This window comes from Chamaea fasciata, unplaced genomic scaffold, assembly GCF_029207755.1.
Source record: "Chamaea fasciata isolate MVZ Bird 193981 ecotype frontalis unplaced genomic scaffold, bChaFas1.0.hap1 SCAF_8, whole genome shotgun sequence".
Taxonomy (NCBI): domain Eukaryota; kingdom Metazoa; phylum Chordata; class Aves; order Passeriformes; family Sylviidae; genus Chamaea; species Chamaea fasciata.
The window spans coordinates 12,606,701-12,632,654 of NW_027094093.1; the positions used below are offsets into that span (position 1 = coordinate 12,606,701).

A 25,954-nucleotide genomic window follows, 5' to 3' on the forward strand; every position below is an offset into this window, starting at 1 on the left:
AGCTGTAAAAGGTTTTCCTCAAAGCTATTGGCCCAACATATAGTCTCTGCAAAGCTTCTTCAGTCCATCAGAAACAGATTTCTCTAAAAAGCAGACTTTACCCTAAGAACAATCTGTAATCTCATAATGCCAATTTGCTTGCCTGAGAGGGGTTAGTGCTAGCAAACAGGATGAATGCAGTGTTCTAGGGCAGCCAGCTAAGAGTAGCTCTTACATAATAACACTTGCCCCTGCCAGCAGGGCCAGAACCAGGGCTTTAAAACTAGGCGGAATCTGGAAATTCACTACTTCCTTGAACCTAATTTCTTTGGCAATACTACTGGTTGTGGGATTTTTTTTTTTTTTAATGGTTACTTTATGTAAAGCACCTAAGTCTTTCCTAGGAGAAAAAAAAAACCTTCAGAATTATACAAATCCACAGATTTCTGTGACTATTGGCTTTCCAGCATACTCCTTGCAGGGAGGAAACAAAGGCGTGCTGACTCATACACGATGGTTGCATAAAATGCAGCAATGAATGTCTGATACAAATCAAAGCCCAAGCGTTTCTCGGAGCCTCTCTTCCTGCGGGTAGGAAAATCTCTGCCTGTTTTCAGTACAGATAACCCTGCCTGTGAAATAAGCGGGGGTTTCTGAGGGTAGGGAGCGGCGCTTTCCGCCCGCCTCCCACCGGCACGCAGCTGTCGGTCCCCCAGCAGGGCCGCGGCACAGAACTAGGTCAGCCAGGCACCGCGCTGTGCTGTGCCCCCGGGCCGTGCCAAGGACAAAGCAGGAGGTGGCACCAGAGCAGGAGGTGGCACCAGTGGCCGCCCCAGCGCCCCCGGCCCTGCCTTCCCCCGGACAGACCTGCCCGTGCCCCGGGGAGAGCACAGCAGCGCGGGGAAAGGCGTGTTCCACGCGAGCAGGATTTGGTGCGTGTCTGTCGGCGAAGCCAAGCTTTTAAACACGCACAATCGCGCTCTGTCAATAGTTCTGTACGCAAAGGAACTGTGTTCTGTGCGATGAACTGCAGGTCAGGCCGCGGGAGCGGTCAGAGAACGCGCCCCACCGTGTGCGCAGGGCCGAGAGCGCCGGCTGAACCCCGACACCGCGGCTGGTCCGGCTCGGGGTCGCCGAGGGGCCGCCCGCTCACACCGGCTTCGCGATCCGCTCGGGAAACAAAGTCCCCGGCGCGGCCACCCGCCTCCCGGGGAACACACCCGCTTCCTGCCTACGGTAGCGGACCCTGCCGCCACCTGCGGCAGCCGGGCAAGCGAGGGCAGCTCGGGTGAGGCGCCACAGGGGCACACCGGAGGCTCCTCAGCTCCCGCGCGTTTATGCGTGCGGAGGCTCGAACCCGCGGCACGGGCGCGGCCCCGCCACGTGGCTGGCGGGCGGAAGGCGGCCCCGCCGCTTCCGCTCTCCGCGCGCGCTCGCTTCCGCCGCCGCCGCTTCCCGTTCCGGTCCCGCCGTGCGGCGCGCGTGCTTGAGCGGGGTCCGGTGCGGCGGCGCACGTGGCGCCCCTGGCCCGCCGCAGCCATGCTGGTGCTGTTCGAGACCGCCGCCGGCTACGCCATCTTCAAGGTGAGCCGCGGGGCTGGGGCTCGGGGGCGCCGTGCCGCTCGCCCGGCGGGTTGCGGCCGCCGACCTGCGGCGGAGCAGACGGGAGGGCGCGTCGGGGCTGCGGTGGGAATTACGGGGAATCACGGGCGGGGGTGAGAGGGAGTGAGGGCCCCCGCATCCCGTGCGGCGCCTCGGGGGGCGAGCAGGGCCGGGGCTGGGGGCAGAGAGGCCTCGTGGTGAGCGAGGCCTCGGGACGGGGCTGCCGGAGGAGGCTGAAGGTGCTCGGCGGGCAGAAGGGGAACTCCTCGCTCCCTGCCTAGCATCGCCTGTGGCCGTCGCTTCCTCCGCTCTGCCGGCCAGCATTTGGGAGGAGGTTGAGCTCCGGCGGCCGTGCCCCTTGGGGCGTGTGTGGGGGCGCCGGGTTTGGGGTGTTGAGCAGCTTTGTGTCCTGGCTGTGCCCTCAGGCCGTGGCCCAGCAGAGCCCCGCCGATGCCTGAGGGCCGCGTGGGCAGCGCGCTCCCGGCTGTGCCCAGAGCGGCATTCGCGGGAAGGTCTCGGTCCCTGCAGGATTCTCGTGTCCCGGCCTCGTTCTCCCAGAGGGAGAAGCAGACACCTTCCCAGGGCTTTGCCAGCCTCCTGAACCGGGTGGCTCAGGGCTGCAGCTTCCCGGGGCTTTGAGCAAGCCTAAACTAGAGCTTCTACAGTGTCGTGCTCCTCTCTGGCTTTTCTCTTGCTCGAGTGTGAATTCCTGTACAGTTTTACTAGCTTGGTCATAGTTTGATCATAACATCCTTATTTTTCTCCCTCCAACTTAGTCTTAGGGTTTAGCTTGTGTGAACATGAATGCGGGTGTGAAGACAGCAAGGCTCTGGTTGCCTTTGCCTGCAGCAGAACTGCACCCTTGCTGCTCTGTGGAGCACTAGATTTCCTTCCTCTGCCCTGAAGCCTTTCCTCTTCATTGGGGTGAAGTCGAGCCGTTCAGGCAAGGAGGATTTCAAGATGTATGTCTCGGGAAGAAGCCAGAAATGCTTCTAAAATCAGATAGCTTTTGTTCTGTGCCCCCCTCTCAATCCTTACACCTGGAGAACTGATGCACAGACAGCAGTCTCCCTGAAAGTTTTGCTTACTGGCTGTTAACACAGAATGGTATCCTGCAACTTCAAAGTTACTATTACTACTACTACTAATAAATCTTTTGAGTAGGGTGAAACCTCTGGTGCAGTGTGCCAAGCCCTTTCAACCTTTCACGGCAGCCAGGAGGGGCTGACAATAACGAATATTTTAATTTCTGAAAGTAGAGTAGGCATAAAGCACAAGTAGGAGGAGGGACATGCAGAGAGAACTGCAGGGAGGTGTCTGCAGAGGTGCTGCAGTGTTTGTTGCAGTGTTTGCTGCAGGTATCAGCAGCTGGGGCTGGCTGTCAGGGCTGCACAGTGCGGCTGGCAGAGAGCTGAGAGCTCGCTGCTGGAAGTGAACAGAAGCAGTATTTTATTAAAGTATGTATTTTGAGACAAGTCGTGGTTTTCCGTGCTGATTTTGACTGCAGCTGCCAAGGCTGGAAATGCCAAAGCCTCGGCCAGAGTGCCCATCTACAGGGAAAAGCTCTCAATCACCCAGCCCTCCTTCCCTGGACAGAGCAGCTGTTCACCTGCAGCCTTGTGTCACTCTTGTGTTCATTTTGCATTGAAATGATCTCTACAGAGTTTAACTGCTTTTTAGTTCCTTTTTAAGCCAGTTTTTGAGGTCTGACACTGCTGGGGGTTCGGGATATTCTTTGCTTTTTAGTTACTTGAGAGTTGGACAGATTTTGTATTTCTGAATCTTGGGGACAGTTATGATCACCCCCTTCCCTTTCCAGCAGGGACCGCAAATATTTGTTGCCAGCGTAACTGTTCTGTCTTTAGGCCTTGGTGAAAAAGAACTGTCTTCTGGAAGCTGTGTAGCTCTTGTGTGCTCCCTTGCAGGTGTTGATCCCATCAGAGGAGCAAATAATAAGGGCAAATGAGATACAGCCGTGTTCTAGATTTTGGAGGACCTTCCAATGAATCTTACTGTATTGAAGGACAAATTATCCATAGGCATGTCGTTTTTATATGCTAAGTCTTGATTTTAGCAGTTTCTATGTCCCACTTTTTTCTGTGTGGCCATGTCCTGAAAATTCTGTTGGCCTTGGTGTAGGAAGGATGAACTGGAGGAAAGACTTGTCTGGCTGAGGAAAGGAAGAGTTGCCTCAAGGTTTTTCTGTGCCTCACAGTCATGTGGGAAGTTAATTACTATGTTTATTTGCTCAGCTACTAATTGAATTAAAAGAGAACCTCCTTCAACCAGGGTTTAAAAATCTGCCAGGGAGCAAAATTCATAATACCAGGAATGATTTCTGCACTGAGTTAAATTGCAATTGTGTTGCATTTGCATTGTGGGGACAGAACCACATGATTTTTGAGTGAGAAGCAAAGAACAGTGTTGTAAAGATCTTGACTATTCCCATGAGTAGTTTCCTGGGAATTTGCTGTGCGCTCTGCATTTTGTGAAATGTGTATAGGCTCCAAGTGCGCAAGTGTTAATCTTGTGCTGTTTAAAGCTGAGGGGGTTCCCTGTGTACAGAGATGGGATTAAGCCTTTTGCTGCCTCTTAGGTAATTCTGGGCTCGGTTGATGACCAGGCTGTGGTGACGACTCTTCTTTACAGGGATGTTTTCTTTCTTGTTTGGGTTAGCTCTGATTAATGAAAATAACTTGGGGGATCACTGTTTTCTGTTAGGTTTCCCAGATGTTTTATTTTTCCAAAGCAGTGGCAAATTTGGGTTTGGGTCACTGTGGTTATGAGTGAGTCCTGTAGAGGAGGTGGAGCAAGCCCAGTTTTGATAAAGAAGAGGGTTTTGCTTTAATGTGCCAGGTCCAGGTGGATACCGCCATTATTGAAGAGTTTCTGTCATTCAGGTGAAAGTAAAAATGTTGCACTGTTGTTTATTAGTAGCTTAAAGCTCCTGGGAGAGAGTGGTGAAACCGGAGATCACTGAAGTTGTGTTTGTTGACACAATCAGTGTTAACTACTGCAAGGTGGTTGGATACATTTTAAATGTTTCAGGTCTCCTGGATTGAAGAGTGTTCAACCGTGAACTAAATATGATTGGGTTTTTTTCCTGCAGGTTCTGAACGAGAAAAAGCTCCAAGAAGTTGACAGTCTGTGGAAAGAATTTGAAACTCCCGAAAGAGCAAACAAAATGTAAGCAGCTTTATGTGGGGATAGCAGTGTGGCTTGTGGAAGGGCATGGCTGCCTGTAGTTACACACAGCTGAGGTTCAGAATGAAGTATTGATTTTTGGGTTTCAGTATTGTAAAAGCTGTGAGCAATGATAATGTGAAGTTAGGTACTCTGAGACACTTACAATGGTATGTCAAAATGAAAGAAACACCTTACAGTGTAATTAAGCAGCAGTGTCACCAAAGCAAAAAGTTGAACAATATTTTAAGGTGATGTGGGTGCTTTGACAAGAACATCCAAGTTTGCAATGCTGGAAGTGTCAGTGAAATGACAGGGTTTTGTGCTTACGGGAAATTCTTTTGGGAAAAATCAAACTTAATCCAGATGGAAGTATGTAAATCACTGTGAGCTGAGAACTAGTGTTGTTGCCCATGCCATCAGTGAGAGTTAGCACCAGTGCAGAGTTGCACAGGGAGTGTAGTGTCCACTGATCAAGCTGACCTTTCTAGCTAATTGCCTGAAAGTTTGGGACAATGGTGGATTCCTTCCAAGTCTGGTGTTTGTATTGGAAGATTTCTAACCAGCTAAGATTATAATGGATGCATCTGAATGAGCTATGCCTTTCATATTTATCCTGCTCTGTAACAGTACTTAGAGCAGAGGCCAGAATATCCCACATCTGCCTGTTTGTAGTATGGTTAATCTTGTCCTGGAAACATCATCTTGGCAATTTGTTATACAGGATGTGGCTCTTAATGGGATCCCTACTCTGATAAAAATAATTCCTCTTTTGCCCTTCTGAAAAGGCATCAGTGTAAGCCTGCAGCTTTTGTTGGGATCTGCAAATGCTTAACTCAAGTATTCAGCTTTATCTGTGACCTTGCTTCCTTTGCAGATGCTTGACTCACAAAGAGCACTAGTTAATCAGGGCTGGATTAGTTAAATGCCTGTTCCTGACAAGGAATTTACTGGATTGAGATAGCTTCTTAACTGTAACTATATATCAACACTGCAGACTGTGTGAGGGGTAGAGGGAAGCTGTGCCTAAGGATCTGACACAGTGTGGTTAAACACTGTTCATACGATTCTTGGCTCTGGTCACCCAGAAGGGCATGAAAGAAATTTTTGGTGTTTGTTTTAAGCTCAGCTCAGAACTTGTATTCTAACATCTAATTACAGGGAAGGACTTGAAGATTCATGGGCAATGAATCAGTTCAAATTTAAAGTCTTTGAAGATGCATTTGGTTGAAAAGCATGTTAAATCTGAGCTGTGCAGGCTCTGCATTCCACGGAGGCAGAACATTTCCTTTTGATGATGAGTGGGAAGATGCTATCATCAGTCAATCAGGGTGCAGTGTTGAAATTTAAATGGATGATGTCTGTCTTTAAATAGGAACTACAAAGCAAAAAGGGGAGTTAGGTTTTCTGGTGATGTTGCTCCAAGAAATACCAAATCAAAATCCTTTTTTCTTTTTTTCTTTGTATAACTATTGTGGGACCCAGCTTAAAAGTCCCACCAGACTCAATTGGCCAGTTTAGTGTTCTCAGTCCTTTTTGAGGGTCTGCATATTGATCTCTGCTCTCTTGAAGCCTTAGGGAAAAGAGAGGAGCTGTAGTAGCAGAGGCAGAAAAAAGATAAAACGGTTCTAGCATGTGGTTTATATACACTTGTTTTCACATTCCTATTTTATTTCTGTAGAGTAAAGCTGAAACACTTTGAAAAATTTCAGGACACAACAGAAGCACTTGCTGGTAAGTGTGTTAACACTATTATTACAAAGAATCAAATCTCTGTCATGCACTAATTCACTCATTACTTACCTGTGTCCATGCTCTTTTTATTTTATTAGCTTTTAAATTACAGGTTTTTTAAAGTGAGCTGGTTTCGATGGTTATGAGGTCACCTACCCAGTCCATAGTGCAGTAAAGATATGTAAAAGTCTGTTTTTTTCCTTCAGTGCATATTTTTAAGCAGCTTACAAATGAGCACTATATAAGTAGTGACTGATACATGTAGCCTGTCTGTTGTCAATGATGGATTCTTGTTGAAACTGACTATCCCTGATTTGAGTCAACAATTCGTCACTACCACTGAGACAGCAGACAGCTATTAGAAAACACTCATTATTGCAATCACCTGGTTTTTGTGGACATGTTATGCCTGTGGTTTTCAGCCTAAAAGTCTGTGTTCTCCCTAAATTTCGGCATTTAAGCAAAATGGAAAGCCTTATATTCAATAATTTTTACTAATCCTACACTTAAATGCTTGATGTGTGGCCTGGTTTGAACAGAAATTGTAGGAATTCTAGGCAGTAATTCAGGAATGGCGTGACAGTTGCTGCTGAACGTGCTGTATGACTTCAATAGGTGAATGTTCCAGGTTACATTTATAATTAAAGAACAGTTCTTCATATTCTGATGTGGTAGGAATAGCTTGCACAGGAAGCAAAGAACCAAGAATGAAAACACAACCATCAAACATGAGATACAAGTAAAAGAGCTGAGATTGAAGCTCTTGTACGTTCCTCTCCGTGGCATATTTTTTGGATTATGTTGTTTTTGCATAGGTTTGGATTCAGTTCATGTATAGTTAGGCTGACAAAAAAAAAGCCAAAACCATCCAAAACCTACTACTTTGCTTCAAGTTGACTTATCTGTGAGATGGAGACATTCAGACTACTTATGGCTCATTTATTTTGAAGGGAAGGCCATGTATGTGACTGTTTCAAGAGGGTTAGATGCTATTGGCCAGCTTGCAGGGTGGAAAATTATCTGCATTGCAGAAGGGTTGAGAGGAAACTCAGCACAGCACTTTGATTTTACTCTTACATATCAATAGGCTCTGGAAACCAAAAAGCACTAGCTGCTGCTCTGTTACTGTGATGAAGATGTATCAATTACAGAAGTTCAGTTGAGCACAGAGCTGACCCTCAAAGAGAGTTGTATAAGTGCCTGCTTAAAATATATTGTGTGGGATTGTAAAGCTTTTACAGATCTATTAATATTTGAGAATGAAGAACATCCTTTAAAATTCCTCCTGTCTGCATGCTGTGTTAAAAGGGTCTGTCTGACTGTCCAGTTTGGCATCATTCCTGGGGCTTTAGATAGTACATTATCATCACCAGAGAATGCAAATAAGCCATTACTCAATTTAGGATGTCATGGTTGCTGCCTGAGGGACCTGGCAAATGGTTGGTAAATTAAATGATACACAAAATATTCCCATATAACCTTGCCGTTGGAAATGTTAAATGTGTATCTAAAGCATATGGCATAATGTTTGTAGAGATCCTTAAACAAAATTGGCAAAAATAGAACTGAAAACATATGGAGAAGGGAGAGGCAACTGGGAGAAGGGTTTCTGATTTAGGCCTTCAGAGGAAGAAGTATATCATTTTCTTCTGTTTTGATTTTTAGCTATTGCACGGTGAAGTAATATTGCAGCTTAGACTAGAGCTACTGTGGACAGTTAAAATAAATACATGAAGTTAGGAGCAATATTTTTACAGGTTTTAGGAGGGGAAAGAAACAGTCTTTGGTCTTTTTGTTTTATACAGCATCCACAGCTCTTGTAGAAGGCAAGCTCAGCAAGAACTTGAAGAAAATTCTCAAGAAAATAGTGGCAAAAGATGCCCATGAGCAGTTGGCTGTGGCAGATGCCAAACTCGGAGGTGTCATAAAGGTGATAACTGATTTTGCTTTTTATCCTTTTGTCTCATGCTACTGAAATGCTGTAGTCAAATTCCAGAGACTTTGCAGTTATTGGCAATGCTGCCAATGTTAGCAGCATAGAGGACAGTTAATTAATCCTAGTTTGTGTATAAGGGAAGATGTTGTCTTGAGTACGCAGGTGAGTGATACGGTAAGAATGCAGTGAGGTGTTCAGGTTTGCTTGATTTCTCTCTTGAATATTGGTTAGAAACCCAGCAAGTTAGAAGATTAATTTTCCTATTGATCCAATCCAGAAAAAGATTGGGGGAAGGAACCAACCAAAAAACCCAAGCCAGGCAGACACATAATCCTCACTAACAGATTCAGCAATAGTTGGGTGATGATCTGTTGTCTTGATGGGAGGGGGCATTGTTGTGCCTTCCTCAGTGGGCAGGCAGCTGTGCACAGCCCTTGGTCCTTGCCTGCCAGAGGAAGGAGGAGGTTCTCTGGAAGTGGACTGCCTTTTCCAGTGTCTCCTTGGTGTCAGTTTCCCATGTCATGTCCAATTGCTCCTGTTCCACTGAACTTCTGACAACCTCCTCGTGCTGTCTTAGGAGACTGTGTAGGCTGCAAAATGAGGGTTTAATGCTAAAGTGAGTAGTAGCAAGGATGTTGAACTAATTATCGTCTTGTTCTCTGGAAAAGACACAAAGCCCCCACCCTCTACCTCTGAATTTTCTTTCTGGGGCCAAACTGTTTCTAGTAAACTTCCAAGTCTTGAATCTTAAATTGAATGTTCTACATAGCAGATAGAGCATTAATTATAAATCTGCTCTTCGTGGGAACTGGGGGTGTCACTACCTTGAGCATCAAAAATGGATGAAATCTGTGTGATCATGGGATTGCAGTGGGAAAACAAGTTAAAATGTGTAAGGCTGCTGGAAGAAGGACTTCAGAGGAATGTTGTGTTGTGCCTGACTTTGGACCATTGATTTCCACACTGCAGGAGAAACTGAACTTGAGTTGTATACACAGCCCAATGGTTACAGAGCTGATGAGAGGTATTCGCTCACAGATTGAAGGACTCATAACAGGCCTCCCATCTCGAGAGATGGCAGCTATGTGCCTGGGTCTGGCACACAGGTGAGTTCCTGCAACAGCTCTGTCTCATCCTGTGTCTGCCCCACTCCTGTGTCCCTGCCTGTGCTGTGCTGCTTGAAGTGTCTCTGAGTATGTGGCATGGTCTCGTACTCTTTAAGTCAAGATGCTTTTGTATCTGGAATTTTGTTTTACAAAGGAAGGGCTTTCCCTTTCCAGTTCGCACCCACCCTTTAGAGAAAGGCTTCATCTTCACCCAAAGTGGAAGCTGGTAGCTTTCCTTTTCATGTAACTTCCTTCAGGATTTTGTCTGGAATGTGTCTGGAGCAGTCAAGGGAGTCATTTAAAGTTCCATTGCCACTAAGAGACAAGGTGGAGACTACAAATTGATGACTTGTGCCAGAATAATACCCATATAATAGATAATGCAAATATTAAAGGCAGGGTTGTTTTTCCCACCTTGTTCTTGCTGCTTTTTAGGTTTAGCGGTGTAGTAGTTAAATACAAAGTTGTTTCATCGCCATGGGATCAAACATCCATTAGTGAGTAACTTTTTAATCCATATTCTAACATGACCTTGTCCTGTCACAAGCCACTGGCAAGCTGGAGAAATACTTTGCTATAGCTAATTTCTTAAAAGTGTGTTTGCTTAGAAAATGGGCATTAATATTGAAAAAGGACTTTTAAGATGCAAATGCTCATTGATACCAAGTGTCTTTCACTGTAGCATACAGAGAAATTGTTAACATAACATTAAAGCCAGATGGTAAGGGGCTTTGTCAGACAGTGAGAATCTGTTCCAGGAAGTTTCTTTTGTTGCTTCACATTAGCGTTGCTGGTATTTGCTGCTATGGAGGTGCAGTTTTATGGATTGCCTCCAAGCTGCTGCCCAAATGGAAGTGCTGTTGACAAATACATTTTGTGGGGAACCATGCAGAAAAACCAAGAGCCAATTAATTTCCTGCCACAGCACTTGTGTTCAGTCTGCTGCAGGTGGTACAGATAACCTGAACTTTCCCTTTCACCCTGGTCACAGGGTGTGAGAGGGACACACATCAGGGCTGTTGTGAAGCTTGTGTCAGTGTGGCTTCTAGCCACAGCTGAGAGCAGTCAGTGCACAGAACTGAGCTTGGTTAAAATGAACCTGAAGACAACTGTGTTGGTGTTAAAAAGGAACAGGTGGGGCATATTCTGCAAGAGGATGTCAGGATGCTGATGAAACTGTATTTGTGTCTCCTCAGCCTTTCCCGATACAAGCTGAAATTCAGCCCAGACAAAGTAGATACCATGATTATCCAGGCAATTTGTAAGTATATTTAGAGCTTAAATTATTAATGCATTTGGCTTAAGATAGCTGACTTCTTTACATTGGCTAAAGAGAAATATTGCTGTCAAATTCCTCCCAGGAAATCTTGGTAAATTGGGCACTGACGTTCAGCTAGGCATAAAGTGTGTTTTCTCAATAGGGTTTTCCACAAGCAGGAACATTTTTAATATGATACAATAAGCTGGTGTACACTTTTTCTTCGCATGGAAGTCAGCTGAGCTGCAGGCAGTGTTAGTTCAGTCCTCTAAGGGCTTTCTTTCCCAGCATGCCTCCCCTTGAGTGGTGCTGGGAGAATGGGCCCCACAGGATAGCATTTTCTGGCCCATCATTTAGGTGGTGTCTTGCATGGAGGGCGAGGTAGAAATCGACTCTTATGTTAGGCATGTAAAACACACTGCAGTGTGTAATGCTGCATTTTTCTCCTTGCTTTCTAAATGGAAAACAGACTGAAATTGTTAAAGCGGCTGGGAAAGCCCATTCCTCATTTTTCCTTGAAGACACGCACATCATAATCCGCATGCTTGCTGTGAAGCAGTGGTGAGGAATCCTGTTTGGAATATTAATTCCCAGACTGTTGCCAATGATGAAACATAGTTAAACTGAAATTAATGATGTAATTCAGTTCCTTCGTCACTACCACTGAGACAGCAGATGGGAATGTTGGTATTGCATTAGCAGGAAATACTTTAGCCTCAGGGCCCTCTAGCAATATATTCTGTAGGTGCTCTACTCTAATAAACTCTAAATCTGGTTATTTGTCATATCTAGTAAAAGGTGAGCCCATTGGCTTTGTATTTGGTATATTTATATTACAACAGCAACAAAAAGGCTTGCTCTTTTAAATCAAGTAATGGAATACAAGATCAGTTTGTTATCATTGAAACATTTTTCCTCAAAGTTAATTGGATGGCTGTATTTTACATCAGCCTTGTGTGTAGCACTTTGGCTGACTAAGAGGAAGGAAAACTGGCTGCTGTGCTCTTTCTAGGGCAATGTGCTTTGCAGCTCTTAGGGAGTTTGTCCGAGACAGTCCCAGTGATAAAACTTTGGTGCCACACTCATGGGCATTCTGACATTTCTATAGTCCTGTGCCTGGTATTATGCAGTTCTCTGAAAAGTAAAGACTTCTAATGTACTGCAGTTTGGTTTATTCCAGTATTTATAGAGTGAAATACTTCAGGTAATCCCCCTTTACACTATTTAAATTAGTTGGTTTGAGAGTACCACATTTTTAGGTTGCCCTTTTAGAAAAAGAACTCCATCTTTCTTTCTTTCAGCACTTCTTGATGACTTGGACAAAGAACTGAATAACTACATCATGCGCTGTCGGGAATGGTACGGCTGGCACTTCCCTGAGCTGGGCAAAATCATCACAGATAACCTCGCGTACTGCAAATGCGTGCGGAAAGTCGGTGAGTAGGGAGCACAGCCGAGCCTGGGCCGTGGCAGTGAGCATGGCACTGCTCTGAGACCCGCTCACTGCTCATCCAGCTGCTCGTCACCCTGAGCAAGGCTGCCTTCAGCCAGCCGAAAAGGAGAGTATGTTTGCGTCTGGATGTTGGTGCAATTTGCTGTTTGGAAGCTTAAGTGAAAGCTAATGCCACATCACCAATCAGTCCTTCAGGGACCACCAGCACATCTTAGATTCACAATTAGTCAGCAGACCAGTTTGGAAATTAGCTTCTAAAAAACTGATGTAAAGAGGAATGTTGCCTGTCTCTGGATGTTCTTGAAGGCAGCAGCTACTACAATTGCTCATAAGAGCAGAAAGACTGACTGCTACATTTTGGACCCTTTCCTCACCTCTTGGGCTCATGTGTGTTGTATTGATGATTTTTTTTCTTTTTTGCATGGTTGGTTTTTCGTAATAAGGAAGTTTTCAGTCCAAAGAGAGATGTGCAGTTTTAAGGGAGCTTTTTTCCCCCCAGTTGTAGAAACAATCAAATAGATAGTGGTAAGTGACTGCTTCCTGGAATTCTTTTCTTGTAATATTGTCACTGAAAATTTTGCAGCAACCAGACACTAAAAAGGTGAAGTATGCAGTATGGGCTTTCTGGGTTTTTTCCTAGTTTCAAATTTAATATTTCCAACCATTCCTAGCTGATATAAACATGAAGTCAGAACACTGACATATATTTTAGGAATTCAGAATAGTGTGATGGCAGATTTGACTCACTGTTTTTATTTTGGCCTTTTATCTTCATCTGTTTCTGTGCTTTTTTTTACTAGTTCATCTCACCCCCAGCACAAACATGCTTTCCTCTGTCCCCCACAGGAGACAGAAGCAATTTTGCTTCCTCTGATGTTTCTGACATCTTACCAGAGGAGATTGAGGAGGATGTGAAGGCTGCTGCAGAGATTTCCATGGGGACAGAAGTATCAGAAGAAGACATAAACAACATAATCCATCTCTGTGATCAGGTTTGTACACATGGATGGATAGGAGTAGGACTCTATTTTAGCTCTTTCGGAGCCACTTCTGCCAAGGAGAGCTTTTCCCAGGGCAGTGCTGGCACTCTTATGATGGCAGTGATGATTCCTGTCTTGTTGCTCTCCTGACGTTCAGACATGAGGGTGCACAGTCACTACCTCATCTGAGCCATCTCTGTTGATGTCTGCACAAGGCGTTGTGAAAGTGGCAGTCTTACTTTTGGGAGGAATTTTGCTATCATTGTACTTTTGAGTATTTGAGACAATGATATTGTATAGCCCCTTTTTAATCTGTCACTGTGGAAGCTAGGTGATAAACCCTGGGTTAAAACTGGACCGCTGAAGTCCCAAAAGAGTTAGGAGTTCTACCCTGCTCTTGTCTGGCCTGTGAGTGAACAAACACCCTCTGACTTCAGTTGTGCCAGTTGGATCCCTGTGTGGCTTTACCAGGGAGTGGCAGGATTAGGAGTTCCTGTTCTTGGTCTAGACCAGGCTGCTTTTTTACATGCCTTCTAATTTTGTATATTTATATGGAACAAGTAAAGAGCATGGATCCCATTTCAAGAGAATGGTAGCAAAGATTTATGTAAAAACTGAATATTCCAGGGTTTTGTCCTAAAGAAAATGTCCTTACTAAGTATTTTTGTTCTGCTTCACTGTCTTTGGCATGTTGTCAGCTGCTTTATCAGGAGTTTTGCTGAGAAAATGAGTTGCATAAGGGAATAAGCAGAACAGATCCAATATACTTTGTGGATGTAGCTCTGTTCTGGGAATGTGCCCTATATAAAGCTTCCTGCAACTCTGGCTCCTGGCTGTTTGCATTTTGCAATTTGATAGTTTCCTATGTTAGAATTCTCAGCACTTCCTCGTGTCAGTGTGTTTATCTCTTACTAATTTTGGTCGGCTGATGCTGACTCCTGTTAACAAACTCTGTCTGTGCCAGGTGATTGAAATCTCTGAGTATCGGACACAGCTCTACGACTACCTGAAGAACAGAATGATGGCCATTGCTCCCAATCTTACTGTCATGGTGGGAGAGCTGGTGGGAGCAAGGCTCATTGCTCATGCAGGTGGGTTACAGTCATCAACATAAATAAATCTTAGGCGACCTCATCAGAGGTTTTCTCCAAAGAGCTGGTCAGCTAGAAGCATTATGTAAGGCCTGGTGCACATACCGTGGTAAATGGGGCAAAGGCAGCACTTCAGGAATCTTGAGAATACCAGCATGAGCTTGGTAGTAGTCTGTGATGACAAAGTTCTCAGTTGGCCTGAATTCTTTTTGGAATATGAGGGCAACTTAAGTCACTACCTCTTCTGAGACACTTACTGAGCCTCCTGCTGATAGTTCAGTCACTTCTGAGGTAAAAAACCAACATTGGGTGTTTATAGTCAGACTGGCCCAAGGTAGCAGCCTTATTTCAGTTATCTGTGCTGCAGTCCTGTGCTGAAATGTTCTTGCTGTCAGACTGTCAGGAGTAGGCATTATTCCAGTGGAGTATGTTTTATTGTGTCAGCCTTCTTTCCTGATGCTCAAATCAAACCAAGACAGTTGAGGCATGAAATACTGAAATGGTTTGCCTGTCCTTCAGGAAACAAATGGGAAACAGCCCTCATGAAAATAGATGGATCTGAACTTCTTACACTATTCAAAAGCAGGAACCTAGCCTAGCTGCTCCTCTGACAAATTAGTCTTGCTGTGTGACCTCTTTCTAGGTTCCCTTCTGAATCTGGCGAAACATCCAGCTTCAACGGTTCAGTTGCTGGGTGCTGAGAAGGCACTCTTCAGAGCACTGAAGACCAAAAGGGACACACCTAAGTTTGGCCTTATCTATCATGCCTCCCTGGTGGGACAAAGCAATGCCAAAAATAAAGGAAAGGTAACTTGCGTGGTTCTTTACTAGCTTGGCTTTTTCCAGGGTATTAAAATATCTTGAGCTTCACGATGGCTTGAGCTTCACAGTGAGGCTCTTTCCATGCCTTGCTTTACTGTATTGCTTTGTGATTACATGGAAAATACCACTGTCCTTCAAGTGGTATCCAAGATACCCAAATCTTTGACTATCATTCATTTCTATTCAAAAAAAGTGAATGGGATTGTCCATTTGACATATCTGAGCAATAGCAGGCGTATTCCTGCTGAGTTGGGATGTAATGCTGACTGTCGCAAGGGGTATGTTTCTACTTCTATGTGAAGGTAAACTAAGGTGTTAAAGGCTTTAGTCTTGCTTGAAAATTGGACTCTTTGTGCTAAAGTAACTTACAGCTTGGTCTCAAAGCTTAGTCTTTCATACTGCAGGTGGATGAATATATGTTTGAATTGTGGAGGGAGCTGGAAATTACACCTCAGACTAACCTGATGTAAAGGCTGGGGTAGAGTAGGGTATGTACAACTGACTTTCTGTCTCAGATGTTTCCCTCTATTTAGCAAGGAAATAAGGTGTTACATTGACAGTATTTCAGTGTGGAAAGAGTGAGACGCTAATTATTTTTTGGACTAAACACTGCTAGTAAATGGTTACTTTGTTCTTTTGCATGTGGGTATGGTTTCCAGATCAGAGTGAATCATTGCCTTATGTTAAGTCTTAGCATTTAATATTATTTTTGGCTTTTCCAGATTTCTCGAATGCTGGCAGCAAAGACTGCCTTGACTATTCGTTATGATGCCCTTGGAGAGAACACCAGCGCTGAAATGGGAGCTGAGAACAGACTAAAAGTAGAGACGAGACTGAGGCTTTTGGAAGAGAGAGGGGTAAGTCTTGCAGAGAGCTGTATGAAGCTGTTCAGGGTATGATTTTCTGACACTGCTTTTGACTCTTCTCACTTGGTAGCGTGTCACTCTTACCCTGTTGCTCCTCCCAGCTTTGACTAGAGTGGTCAGATCTGTAAGTTGGCTGCAGGCATTTGTGTGTCACCTGTTCTTGTTTACAGGGCTGTCTTTATTTGCATTATACTGAAAAATCTTAATGAGCAAAATAAATAAGATCCTACATTTACATTCCCTACACCTCTATAAATTGCAAGAATAGGTTTATTACTTCATAGTTTTTCTCTTTGCCGTAGGAGTTTTTTGTGCTTTCTCCCTGCCTCACATTTCCCACCCTGGTTCCCCAGAATCTGGTGGTGCCTAGTCTTAGGGAGCTTTCTCTGTAGCTAAAGGAAGATGTTATTCTGCAAATTGCTGCATTGCCTTCCTACCACCTGATGCATATCCTGGCTCTCCACAGCTGCTGTTCCATGTTGCCATCAGCACAGTGTGCTGGGAGAACATAGGCACCCTTTCCTCTTTGAGGTGGCATGCCTGCTGCATGTGATCTTCTGAATGACAGCTAGGTTCAGCCTTCCAAGTTAGATCTGATGCCAGTGCTCTAGTACTGGCATCAGTGGAACAGAAAAGTCCAGAGAAACCTGCCCGCTCTCTTCATGGGAGGTGAAACTTCCCATCGGAACAAAGGCTAGGCAACATGTTAACACCAAAAGACAAACCAGTCACCTGACAAGTACACATTTAATTTAGTTTGGGGCCTGTATTGTGGCTTTAAAGTTGGCTTTATGCCAGCTATAGGGTGATACCTGCCCTGACATGCAGTTATTTGTGCCAAAGGAAAAAAGTGCACAAATCTGAGGTGCTTTTGGGAATTTGGAGGTATGATGTGATGTCATGTGACTGTCATGTATTGATGCAGTAGCAGATGCCCTTTACTTGAACTGGGCTCTTGAAGGGCAGCATTCTCACCTCAGCCTTCCTCACCTCAGTTACACTCCCACTGCTCTACACTCAGGTGTAAAACTGGTGCAGGTAGGCAAGAGTTTGACCCATCATATATGTCTGTCTTTCCGTTTTTAATTTAAGAGCTGAATAACTTGTGTTGCAAATTCTTTTCATTATGAGTAATTTGTTTTTCATATCTAAATTTTTCTTGTAGATAAGAAGAATAAGTGGCACTGGAAAAGCCTTGGCCAAGACAGACAAGTATCAAAACAAGAGGTGAATAGTTTTTCCTTTCAGCTTGGCTGAGTAAAAATAACTCCATGTTTTTATTTCTGAAAAGCTTTCTGGTTGTGGGCTGAGTTGACTTAAGATCCTGAAAACATTTTCTATGCTTTTTAAACATTGATAATAAGTTCTGTCACTAATAAGAATTTCCTTTTTCCCAGATTTTCTCATAGTAAATTACTGACATCATCAGATAGCAAGTACTTTAGCTGCTACCAGCAGCACCCCCAAAAGCAGGGTGTTAATATAGAGCAGCTTTATTTATTACCATTCTAAATGAAATAAATTGGAGAAAATCAGAGTTTGAATTCACTTCTTTGACATGGAAGCTGTCCTAGAGACCTACTTAGCCATCTTATTCTTAAAAAAAGGGAAAAAACAGATACCACTTGTTCTGAGCAAAGCTTCATCTCCTTCTTTAAATCTTGTATGTAACATGTAACAAGTGTTAAACAATAGATAAGGTCTTTATGTACTCTGGACACTGTTTAGAACAGTTTCTGGTGCCCAAATTGACACTGTAAATCTTAACTGGGGCAGCTGAATATCTGAGGATTTGAACCAGGTATTATTAGTCTGTGCTGTGACATCTGGGTTTATTGCTTAATTTGGTTGCAGGCTTCTTGCTTAGCTTGGCCTGCTTATTTTACTGAGCCTTTGGTGTAGAGAGGGCAAGAGCTCAGCAAAACCAGGGCTCGGTGCTTATTGTGTGAGGAAAAATTAGCACTGTTGCACCCATCTGTAGCCCTCAAACATCTTTCTTGAGTCTAGCTGTAACTTTTATTTCCATATGCCAGGCATTTCCAAGTGTAGCAACGGCTGTGATTCCTGGAGCAGCTTTGCAGACAGTGTCAGTCAATAAATGAAGCATCAGGATGTGTCAGAAGGCAAGAGCTGAGGGAGGAGGTTGTTAAAGAGACAACATGGATGCTGGGGTTTGACCTCTTGAAATGAGGAATCATGAACTCCTGCCAGGACATGTTTCTGCTGTTAGACATGCTTTGCAAACATGTCTAGGCTTGGGGAGAATCTGAAGACAGTTCCTGGCTGTTTGGCAAAGTCTGGCTGCCTAAAAGGGAAACTAACTCAGTACTTGTCAAATAGTCCTTGTAGTACAAAAATGGCAGTACTGCTGTATGGGCATGTTAGAAGGGCTAAAACAGGAGATGAGCAAGAATCTTAGTCTTGTGTGGAATGATGGATTTTGGATGAATTAGCTAAATCAAAGTAATGTATCGAAGTTAAATGTGAGGGAATTTTTAGAGATGAGGTTCAAGTGAAAGGTTTCTGTATGCTTTCCAAAAAATATGCAAGAAATGCTGTATTTGTCTTATTAATGGTTTTATGGTTTTGGTTTCGGTTTTTGGTTTTGTTTTTAATTAGCAGTATTATGACAATGATAAGGGAACCAGTGAGCTCTCACTTGGATTTAACAGGAGCAGAGTCCACCTTTTGGAAAAGGCTGCATAATCAATTTCTTTAAACCAATATGCAGGGTTAATACCTATAAGAATAATTTCCCATGTTTAGAGGATGAGTTGATGGTACTGTCTGCTGGCATTACCACATGCTTCCCAGTCACTCAGCCTCAGTTGCTTTTATAGCCTGTGCAAGGTAGCTGCTTCAGATTCCTATATTAGAAAAGTTCAGGTGTTCATTATGTGGCTGGGGAGGAAATCTTTCAGACTTAGTGTTTTAAAACTCTCTTTTTCTTCAGTAGGAATTCTGTTCCGAATAAGAAAAGAACTGCTTCGATGCTATTTGATGATTCACTTGCCCCTTACAAGTTCCAGTTAAAGAGCACTGGATTTCAGGGTGCCTGGTTCTCTACAGGCTGTAGCGGAGTTTGGGACTGAACAAACGAGTGTGCAAGAACTGAGAAGAGGCAGTTTCAGACACAGATTAGATATTTGAGTGTCCCATAAATCCAGTGATACAGGTGGTACAGCAATGAGCCATAACATTACCCTGCCTTGTGAGTTTGCCCTCTCAGTGTAATGGTGGAGAGGCAGTGTAGGAAAAGCAGAAGTAAAGCTGCTTCTAATGCTTTGTGTGTGTGTGTATTATTACCCCTAGGGTACAATTATAGAGTAATATGCCCAATACAACACAATAATAGACCAAATGGTCGGGAGCTGTGTGCCTGTGACCATATGGTTTTGCTGGATAGGCTTTCAGCATCAGGCAAATCAATGTAATGGGTAATTAATTCAAGTGCTCTGTAGAGCCTTGAACAGGTATAAACCAGGATCAAACCCTTAGTTAACTGGTATTTTCTTTTCAGATCAGACAGTTGTACTTCATGGGGTATCTCTTTCCTAGTCATGATTACTGATAAAGGCACTGTGTACTGGAGGGAGGGCCTCACTACCTGTAGATGCCTTGTTAACTGAGCAAAATTGATTTTCAAATATTCTTGGTAAGTTGTGTTGGAAAGTTTATGTTGAACTGCAGGGCCTTATCTGAAGGTTTGCTCTTCTTAAAACATAAACTGACCTTTTTTCTTCATTACAGTGAAGTGAAAGTTTTTGACCCCTCTGGTGACTCTACACTTCCTGTTGTTTCCAAGAAGCGCAAAATTCAGGAGGTGGATGAACAAGACACAGAGGTTGCAGTGAAAGCAAAGAAGTTCAAAGCAGAGATGAAAGGTTGGTCGCTGTACCTGTGCTGCTGCCATGTCACTGTATCATGCAGCTGGGCTTAGCATTTAGAGCCAGCCACAGTACCTGGGTATTCTCCTTGGGAATGACAGTGTATTTTAAAAAAGTACTGACTGACACCAGACTGCAGTCAATTTACAAGCAGTTGTAAATATATAAGAACACTTAAAAAACAAAACTCTACTCATATTCTTGGAGAATTTCTTGCTCAGCAGGTTTGTATTTAGTATCTTGAGCACAGAAAAGCTGCTCTCTGTAAAACCAGAACTTGCCCTATTTTCTTTCAAGAATACTATTTTATTCTGTCTAGAAGTCTTTTCTGGTATGTTTCAACATACAAAAAGGTCAGAATGTGACGTGAAATGACACTTGGAAGTTTCCGTCTGAATTTACGTAATACGTGAACAATTGTTATTCTCTGGGGAGATAACTGAACTATGGCCACAGTTGTTCTTTCCTTCTCTGATAAGTTACTGTGTGAAGAAATATTTTTGAACTGTGACTGCAAAATAATCTAGTTTAACATTATGGTTCATTTTAAGAAACATTCTGTTCTTACCTCATCAGTGTGTAACTTGCGAGGGGAAAAATGGGGAAAAAGAAGATGACTTAAAGTCACTTCTGTGAGATCCAGAGCCAGATCTGGACATGAACTACTCATATGCGTTGCCAGCTACCCATGCCTGCAGCAGGTGAGGGCTGTCAAAGCCTTTCCTTTCTGCCTTCTCTGCTGCTCTGTTCCAGGGGATCAGAGTGCAGGTATACTGGTTCAACACCTCTTCATGCTCAGATGATGGGAGGTGTGATCATTCCAGACACCACTTAGTTCATGGCGTCTGTGTGCATGGAGGGAGCAACTTGCAGGAGCCTAAACATAGCTGAAAAGTAGTTAGACTGGAGGGAAGGAGAATCCTTTGTGCTGTAAAGCTGAGATCTGTGCCCCAGCTTGTTCTCTTATACTTAACATAATGGGAAAAGGACATGAGTAATTTGGAGGCTTGAACTTTGCCCATTTGCTTTTGGAGAATGTGGGTGTTCTCACAGCCACTGCTTTTGAACTAACTTCCCTTGCTATAGCCAGAATTGTTCCCTTGGGCTTCCCTTGCATTATCAAAGCAAGTGTTGACATCTCACAGGCAGGAGCTCATTGCAGGTGAAATATTACATTGACTTCCGGCCTGCTCTTTTGTAGTTTCAGGAGGATATTTCTGTTCATCGTTGTATTATTCAATGGTTGGTGCTTTTACACAATCTGCTTGTGTTTGCTTCATTTACTTTATTTCCAGATTTGGGGATTGAGTGGAGCTTAGCAGGTGTCCTTGAACTGGAGGTAGTGTCCAGAATACTTGTGAACAACTGAAATCTGTGCTGTTTGGTTGGTTGTTTTTCAAACTTTCCCAAACCTGGAGTACAGGTTTCAGATGTGTTGCTTTCCTTCCTTCAAAGATGGGTTATTCTTCAAATGTATGGTTAATAACTCCTGCTTTTTCCCAGTTCTTTGTGTCAGCTGGGTCATTTTATTTGACTACCTGGGCATTAGTGCTAGCTATGCCAGTTGCTTCAGACTATAGAATAAATGTTTCCAGAGAGTTTATTTATCTTATGTCACCTCTGTAATTAATCTAGAATTAACCCCTTCAGCCTGTCCTCTTTTACCCTTGAAAACAGCATTGCCTCGTGCTTGCAAATTATATTCGAGCATCCAGCATGGGTACATGGATTTCTCTGACACCTGCTAGACAGACCATAGCCTTGCTGTTTTCCAGCATGATTTCTATGATTGCATAGTGTGCTAGTGTGGGCTTGGTGGTCCTAGAGGATTGAGGAGTTCAGCAAGTCACAAAATACACAGAAGAGTGCAGAGGAGGTCCTAGCATTAAGATTTATGTTGCATGTCTACTTGAATATGCATGTAAGCCTTTAATGTCTGCTGTTCTTGGCTCTATTGTTTTTTGCTGTAGTGCTCTATTCAGCTTTTGCCTGGTCAGAGATAACACATCCAGGCAGTGTTTTGTGAAAGAAGTCTCTGCCCCCTCCTTCCCCATGCTGTTTATGCAGCTGCATAAAAAATGGGGGTGGTGGGAAAGTAGTCCCACAGAAAAAAAGGCATTCTTCAGCCAGAAATTTTTGTTTGGTTTGTATTACAAGAGGAAAGTAAAGGACAGGAAGGAGCTGGGAAGCTGCCACTGAAAAGTTTTGGTCCAACCATTGCATTTAATATCTGTTGTAAAGGTAGACAGTATTTTGTATGCCAGTCTGAAGTGTAAATGTTACTGCAAGATGAGATGTGTGGTGTTTTCTCTCTCCCTGTTTGGGGTGCATGAATGGCAGTACTTTGAGTGGGAACTGGCAGAGGGTTGGGGGTTAAGGTGTGACTTCAAACCACATTCACCTTTTATACCTGTCAAGAAACCAGGTGGAAGGATTAGTGCCTGAAACAAGTTATAATCCACTTCAGGAGCTGCCTGTTAAAACCTGTTTTCCTGTTGGTGAAGCGAAATAGGGCAGGTGTTTTTGTGACTGTGGTCTCAGAAGTTGGATGTGGCCAAACAGAATGCATACCACCAGCAGGGCTAGCCGGTGTCCCCAGGGAAGCCTTCAGCTTGCATTTAGCATCAGGATATAGTAGCAGTCAGTGACTTGGGAAGGTATCTCTTGAAAAGAGAAATATCTTAAATTAATGGAGTGAACCCAGCAAGATACAATAACAACAGCTTGACAGGGTGTCTTTACTGGTAGGCAAAGTGTGACTTCATTCTGTACATGTCAAGCATTGTCGGGAGAAGGGAGGGTACATCAGGACATCAGGCTTGTGTGTAAAAGCTTAGATAAAAACGGTGGAAAATGGGTGAGTGGAACACTGCTGGTGGTGTCCAGCACTCACAGGGCCATCAGTCGAACTGCTCTTCAGGGTGCTGCTTTCTGTGCCTCTGTGCCTGTGTCAGAGCTATTGGTTTCCTTGTCAGCTGCCGTGTATCACAAAGAAACCCCCACTGGCCTTGATTGACTTAGAACTATTGCACCTAGAGGGAAAAGGCCAGCACCCCTGGAGCCCTTGTCCTCATTCTGGCTAGGTACAAATACCTGAAGTCTTGTGATGAGATTTGCTAGAAGGCAGCAGCTGAAATCTTCAGGGAGGGCTCTGCCTGTTGCTCTGAGAAGTCACAATGCCTGTGAGTGCCCAGTGCATCATCTGCACTGTAAATTGTGACAGGTTCCACTGCCTGCTGTGTCAGACTTGATGACATGTAGGCTAATAACAAGAAATTATTTCTTCAAGGTTACCACCCAACATTTTTCTTGGAAATGCATATCTTACCAATCCAGCTGAGTAAAAACATGTAGCATAGCAAAATATGATGTGTATGCTCCTGTTATACTGTGTGGCTTTAATATAGTCTATACTTATTTTTCAGCTACTTTTTATTTCCCTGTGTCACACATAGGGAGGTGAGGACACTTTTATACCTGTTTTGAATGCCTTATGCTAGCACACTGTTCTCTGTGAATTTTGGGTATGGCAGAATCCACTCAAAGTTACATTTACCAGATTTTTTTTTTATCTAGAATCTTTTGCTGTGTTGCTTCTGGTATGTTTTTTAGTATCAGAAAACTGCATGTGTTAGCTGGCTGTATTCTTCTGTAGGCACGTCTAGAAATTTTTTACCCTTAGCCAACTTTTTTTTATCTGAAGCTAATGTTAGAGGCAGAGTTTGAAGTGTATTGACTCATACAATCTTTCTTCTGGCTTGAGGAACTAAACTTGTGACAAAGTACATTCAAGATGTTAGGAGGTTATGTGGTTTGGGTCTTTTTTTTTTGTAAATGAGTTCGTTCTTTTTGTAAGTGGTAAGTGAGTGTTCTTGAAAATGAAATTGATTCTTTCCTGGGGGACATATGGTGAGAAAATGACGTCTTGAGTCATACCTCCAGTAGCAACCATGCATACCACAAACACCACTGGGTTCAGCATCAGTTTCGTAGCTGCTGAAGGACAGTGGTTGCTACCTCACGAACTTAGTCATGAGTACTGTGTGAAACTTGGTATCCAGCACCGACTCAGCTGTGCAAATAAATTTAACTTGGGTATGATCCAGTAAGAGCCTGGCTGCTGCATAGGCTGTCAGCTTGGTAATGATTTCTGCTTGGATTCTTTACCTCGAGATTCCTGAGACTGGGGGATGTGTTCTAGGAAGTGAGTGGTAAATCACAGTTCCATTACCACTGTGATTAGATAGGGCAGCTGTTGATGAATAGTTCTGAAAAGTAACTGTAAGGTCATTAGTAAATCTTTCCCTGGGTTGACATTCCTCTCATCTTAAATAAATAATATTATAAATAAGTCCTGTCATCCAGGATAGGAGAGTGTTTCTGCATTAAAGGCTTGAAGTTGCAGTGAGATCTTTGTGTTTGCCAGTCTAAACAGTAAAGAAAACTGGTCTGCTTATTAACAAATTTCCAACATCAAGATAGAGAAATCAGCTGTGAACAAGCTACAACAGGCTAAATGTGTTTCTAAGGGGGGATTTAGAGTCCTTTTACTGTTCCTGTGTAAAAATATTTGCCAAACTGTGGACGGTCTCTTTTTCGATGGAGTGCTTGAAGGTAATTTGGCAAACAAATGAAAATGTGCAAGCTTGTTTTAAACTCTGGGAGCAGCATGTAGGAATAGTGTGATGAGAATTCACCAGGAGATAAGAATATAGTGCTGTCTGAACACTGTCACTCATGTCTTAAGTATTTGTGTATTTTGATTATATCAGGGAGTAGTTCTGCAGGTAAGGGCAAGGCAGAGGGTAAATAGGAGCCATTACATCCTCTGACGTCTCATAGCTTTTCCTTTTACAGTCTTAATAACTGACAACCTGCCTTTCATTTTTGTCCTTTCTGTGGTACAGAAGGGACGGCTTTAGAGGATGGTGAACCTGTCAAAAAGAAGAAAAAGAAAAGGGATAAGGAAAAGCAAGCTGAAGAAGAGGCAGTACTGAGTGAGGAACTCCCCACCAGTCCCATAACTGAGGTGAGGCAGAATGGCACAGCTACCTGATCCTTTTTGGGAATGTGTTCTTTCCAAAACGCAGAGTGAGGGGTGGGGAGAAATTTTTTTAATGTATAATCCATGGCGTGTAAATAGTTTTGCTCTAGTAACATTATTTTGTGATATCCATCACTGTAATGTCCAAGAAGATTTGCATTACAAAATAAGATCTGCAAAGCTGGTGACTGCAATGCCTCCATTCCCCTCCTGTCCTCTGCCCACCCCCAGCTCTAGTCTTCCCCCTCCTTGCATCTTTCCTTGTGGGAAGAGTGTCCCTTGGTGCCAATCCACAGGCATCTGTCTCTACTTTGGGACTTGTAGGGGGCAGAGGCTGTACCTGCTGATTTGATACCTTCTAGCAACAGTGGAGCAGATGGGACCGAACCCGACTTTTTGCTCAGTTCTGAAGTCCTGTTCTTAACACAGGGTTTAATTTTGTGCCCTTTGTGTATGTCAGCTGCAGGGCCTGAGGACAGTGCTGAGCTGTGACAGTGTGGCACAGCCTCCCTGCCCCTGTGAGCAGCCAGGGCATTCAGCCACTGAGCAAGGACATGGCTTGGGTTGTGCTCTGCTGAGCATGGCGGCTGGGCTGATGCTTTGAGTGTGAGCCCTGTTGCCTAGCTACACGTGTTGTTTTGCTCTTCCATTATGTTTTCTTCATGGCAACATTTGTTTGTTTGCAGAATACAGAGAAAAAGAAGAAGAAAAAAAAGAAAATGAAAGATGAGGGTGAAGACTGATGTGGAACAGGAAAACGCTGGCCCTTGGACAGCTGCTTTGGAGTAGCATTTGTCAGCATAATTTGTTTAGCCTCTTGCTGAAAACTAACGTCCCTGTGTTGTAAGAGGGCAAGGAGATGGGTTTGATAGCTGTCTTCTCCCTGGAACAGGATACCCTGGTGTCTCTGATAATTAGGAGGATTACTGGTTTCTTTTGTTTAAAAGCTCACAATTGATCCTCTTTTCATAACCGATCTCCACCGATGAGGAATAAAAACGTTTTTATGGAGA

At 43.8% G+C, this 25,954-nt stretch overlaps 1 protein-coding gene and 4 non-coding genes across 5 annotated transcripts; all 5 read left to right on the forward strand.

Annotated features, from left to right (window-relative positions):
* Positions 1–1,419: 1,419 nt before the first annotated feature.
* On the forward strand, positions 1,420–25,954 carry NOP58 (NOP58 ribonucleoprotein). The gene is made up of 15 exons (XM_066189700.1): positions 1,420–1,563; positions 4,691–4,767; positions 6,446–6,498; positions 8,304–8,428; positions 9,404–9,540; positions 10,737–10,801; positions 12,100–12,234; positions 13,098–13,243; positions 14,196–14,322; positions 14,966–15,129; positions 15,867–16,001; positions 17,176–17,237; positions 19,761–19,894; positions 24,805–24,926; positions 25,628–25,954. Exons 1-15 carry the CDS (start codon positions 1,519–1,521, stop codon positions 25,682–25,684), a joined length of 1,584 nt encoding a protein of 527 aa, XP_066045797.1. The 5' UTR covers positions 1,420–1,518; the 3' UTR covers positions 25,685–25,954.
* On the forward strand, positions 6,765–6,853 carry LOC136293586 (small nucleolar RNA SNORD70). The gene has a single exon (XR_010722190.1). It is a non-coding gene; the product is annotated as a small nucleolar RNA SNORD70 (small nucleolar RNA).
* On the forward strand, positions 11,390–11,477 carry LOC136293587 (small nucleolar RNA SNORD70). Its single transcript, XR_010722191.1, has one exon. It is a non-coding gene; the product is annotated as a small nucleolar RNA SNORD70 (small nucleolar RNA).
* On the forward strand, positions 13,344–13,427 carry LOC136293584 (small nucleolar RNA SNORD11B). The gene has a single exon (XR_010722188.1). It is a non-coding gene; the product is annotated as a small nucleolar RNA SNORD11B (small nucleolar RNA).
* Positions 14,490–14,575, forward strand: LOC136293582 (small nucleolar RNA SNORD11). The gene has a single exon (XR_010722187.1). It is a non-coding gene; the product is annotated as a small nucleolar RNA SNORD11 (small nucleolar RNA).